General features: G+C 40.1%; 1 protein-coding gene across 1 annotated transcript; it reads right to left on the bottom strand.

The window, feature by feature from the left end:
- Positions 1-1,507: 1,507 nt before the first annotated feature.
- Positions 1,508-3,565, bottom strand: LOC105178770 (protein DGCR14). The gene has a single exon (XM_011102316.2). The coding sequence runs from the start codon at positions 3,379-3,381 to the stop codon at positions 1,816-1,818; it is 1,566 nt and encodes a 521-aa protein (XP_011100618.1). The 5' UTR covers positions 3,382-3,565; the 3' UTR covers positions 1,508-1,815.
- Positions 3,566-4,125: the final 560 nt, after the last annotated feature.

Here is a 4,125-nt window from a genome sequence, read left to right as displayed (position 1 = left end):
TTTCTGTGCTGGCCAATTGATGTCTGGCAAATTGAATCAGTTCAGTCATTTCAGAAGACCAGATAATACTGCGAACAAGAAGTTAACTACGAAAGCAATAGTTTAAGGATTGAACTAAAATCAAATAGATCGTGTCTTATCTTCTCAATTCGAACCCAGAGCAATCCTAGAAAGCAAATCAAACCATGTCCATCTAGTGGAATCAACAGAGTGGCTTCTTGTTGGCATAAATGGAAGCCATGTGAAAACATGTGAGTTCACTATAATTTGAGTAATCTCTAAGATGCCAGTGGCCTTTCTGGAGCACAAACCAGCTCATTTAGTGAGAATGCAGCAATATATGAGTTCCATATGGGATCACGGAAATAAGAGAGAAAGTACAACTTTATTAGAGAACTTTGCTATCTCTGCCAAAGATCATGCGTTGAAATATTTCAACATGGGATATCTACCGAAAATAAAAGGACAAACGATCACGATGAATCATTAACTGCAAGTTCAAACAAGGTGCACCTACTTATACCAACAACTACATAGGTCACTAATGAGTCAGAAAAAGTAAGCAGCGGTTTTTATAGGTTGGGTGGCCAGTTCTAAAATGATACATTGTATAGGTCTCGGTGGATGGTTAAGTTTTTTGAGCCCTTGAGTGACAGATGCGGGGGCACACACAACACTTGTGCACACTTCTAAGAACCAGAGTAGAAGCAAACTAAAACCTTGAAAACAGGTAGCCTATTTGCTCTTGATATTGCATGCTCACCCTTTCTTCACCAATGTCATATGTGCAACAGAGGAGTCTTTAATCTTAGAACATAGAAGAAAATTGTTAGTTTCAGATAAGGGCATGGGAAAAGTTTAGAGCTACAAACAATATTTGCAAATTCCAACACACCAGGGTCATTTTGTCAATGTAAACTACATGGTATACAAACAATTAAATTGTCAAACGAAGTTTTACATTAAGTCCGGAAGATCTCTCACAACATGAAATGCAAAGCTACAAACAACAATGCAACATAACAGTTGAGATCTCAATCTATATCAATATGAAAGAACATTTTGGCCCTAATCGACAGATTCATCCTAAGCAAAACGTAAAACTTTTGAGAGATCAAAATAACATCAACTATATAGAATATGAACATTTCAAGTATCAGTTCCAACTGTCAAGAAGATGTGGGAACACACATCATTGTTAAATAATAAGAACTGCATTATGTGCCAGCTGAAAGTGAAACACTAAAGGACTACAGCTACCTTAAGCTTCAACTTCATGGATTCCGAGTGCCCTTTTAGTATCATGTGAAAGATATTAGAACTTGAATATAAAGGAACTTCCACAAGATGCTGTTTAAGAGTAAATTATGAAATGTGAAGACAAGGGTAAATGATCATACCTATGAGTGAACTATTCTTTGACAACAATGAATAAGAACTTCATGTCAACAGAAGAATAATAATGGATCCATAACAGTAATCAAGCATTAAGAGAAAAGCCAAAAAGAATTGAATTTTCTTCTTTTGCATTACACATTTCAGACAATAAGTATTGCGTTGAACAACTTTCATCCTTTACAAAAATTACGCAGAAATAAAAAAACATCATTTCACTAATCAAGAGATACAGAAACAGAAAAGAAAACAGCATCCAAGCCAATGAACAGAGAACAGGGTACACATTAGACGACTTTGATACTTTTCATTTTCTTCCAATGCTCTACGATTTTTTTGAAAATAAAACCCGTACTCCATCCTAAGACTATTTTTGATATAGTACAATTGCTACCTTGACCCCAGGCTGGAGGAACCAGATTACCATGGTGGATTAGAGCCCTCTCTTACCGAGGGCAATCTGGAACCCATGCTGCCATCTCTTGCCAATCTAGACACACTCCTGCTAGCTTTTGGAGTACTCAATCCAGGGCTGCCGCTGCGGTAGCTTGCTCGCAGTGATTCATCAATAGATCGGGAAGACTTAGCAATTGCATTCCTCATAAACTTCTGGGCAGCAGGTGATAGAATCCGCGTGCTTGGACTGGCGCTCCCTCCTCTAACTGGTGAAGGCAATGGTGGTTTATGAAACATCTTTGACCTCTCTCTGAGCTTCCTTGCAGCTTCCCTAGACAAAGTATGTGCTTTCACATCCCTCGAAGGCGGCATTGGGATTTTAAATTGTGGCCCCTCCCCGCTACCCCCAATATCAATTGGTGTATCCTCTGGATCTAATCTCAATGGTGTGCCCTCAATCTCTCCCCATGTTATAAATGGTGACTCGTCCACCCCTGGAGCAGGAGATGGTGTTTTCACAAAACTATATCCATTCTCTGCCTTCTTCTCAGATTCCACATAAAATTTATTGGGAGTCTTCCTCAGGTCCTCCAAATCATACCTCTTCAGTTTATCACCATCTCTATATGATACTGGAACTGGGGTAGCCCCAGCCACAGGAGCGTAAAGCACTGCAGCATTGTCATCATCATCCTTCAATGCATTAGCATCCATTGTCTTCCCATGGAAACGCGTATTCGATCTGCTAATCTCTTTTGTTAACCCTTTCAGCCTCAGGGCTCTCTCCTCCTCTGTTAAAGGTGCCTCCCCTCTATCAGCTGGATGATACATCAATAAGTTCTTTGGCGTGTATTTCCACCCTTTCAAAGTACTCAACGGCTGATCTGATGTCCCATATCCATCAGTATCAATTCTCTCTCGTTTACTACCATTCTCAATCAAATTGTTCCCATCATCCTCTTCAGATGCACCACATTCCAACAAATACCCATACTTTTCCTTCCTCTTTCTGTTCACTTTCTCCATAATTCTTGAGAAGCTCTCATTATCCTCGCTGGTGTACTTCCTACAGAATTCATCAAGCGAGAGCGATACATCCACTTGCTCTTCGCCTCCATCACCACCGTCGTCATGTTCATCACTTAGAAAATTCTCTTTATGCTCACTATAAAGGGAGGGAGTTACAGAAGTATTCCGGAAGAAAGTCGAACCAGGAGTGGCAGTGGTGGAGCGTGTAGAAGCATCAGCAGCATCCCCCAATTTCCGTTGGCGGCGGCGTTCGAGGATCTTCAGCTGGGCGTCGCGGATAAGCACAGGGTCTTGTGTGCGCACAGCCTGCAGCCAGTCGAGGCGATCACGCAGCTTGGGGATGTCAGGGAAGAAATCCCGCTCGATGATCTTCTCGATGGCGGCGACGTAGGTGTCTTCGTCCAGAACAGTGGACCCGCGGCGGCGCTTGCCGGTGATGGCATTAGGACCGGAAGTAGAAACAACGGAGGAATTAGGGTTAGGGTTCGGATCGGAGGAGAGGGAAGGGGCGGGGGAAGGAGTAGAGAGGTGGCGGGGGGAGTGGCCAGGGGATAACAACATGATTAATTCTGCCGAGAAGCAGTAGATGATGAAGAGATTTCAAGATTTAGGGTTGGGAATTTGGGGGAATTGGAACTCGATTTGGCAGTGGGTTTTGAGATTGCTTTTTTGTTCGACCTTTGCCCCGGGAAATAACAGGAAGACTACCCAAATTTTGAAGTATTTACGACCTCCTCAACCTTTGATTATTTGTCATTCACCTCCTTGACCATTTAAATTATGGGTGATATATCTTTTCCAACACTTATTTTACTACTAACTACAAATGTCGCTATATCAAAAAAAAAATAATAATAATTATAAATATCGAAGTCGGTTGATACAGTGCCAATTTTAACCCAATATTTTTCATATATATTCTTTTTTGCTACATTCTTATTCAACGATGTTGTTTTAATGCATACTATGTTGAATCGTTTTGTATGTTTAGACTCTTCCAACGATGCATGTTTGCTGCAACGTCCTATTTTCTAACAAAAAGAATTGTGTCTAACATTTTTAACCATATTAATTAAAAATTGCATAACATCCGAATAATTAAGTCATAGTTTTTTTGGGAATATATAATTCTTTTGTAGAAATACTTTAAGGTCTCTTAAAGAGCATAGAGATTAATTCATTTAGATTTCAGATTTTACTTTATTCTAAACAAGCATTTATTCAACAATACTTGGTTAAAATTATTTCTGTGGAACTCTGATCTTGTATTAAAATCATGATGGAGGTCTTGGCTTTTAGGATTTC

The sequence above is a fragment of the Sesamum indicum genome, unplaced genomic scaffold (genome assembly GCF_000512975.1).
Source record: "Sesamum indicum cultivar Zhongzhi No. 13 unplaced genomic scaffold, S_indicum_v1.0 scaffold00057, whole genome shotgun sequence".
Lineage (NCBI taxonomy): Eukaryota > Viridiplantae > Streptophyta > Magnoliopsida > Lamiales > Pedaliaceae > Sesamum > Sesamum indicum.
The sequence above is the reverse complement of the archived record's forward strand: the minus strand, read 5'-3'. Positions and strand labels throughout refer to the sequence as shown.

Coding starts and splice junctions, on each gene's coding strand:
- LOC105178770 (XM_011102316.2), bottom strand. CDS start 3,381: ATGTTGTTATCCCCTGGCCACTCCCCCCGCCACCTCTCTACTCCTTCC.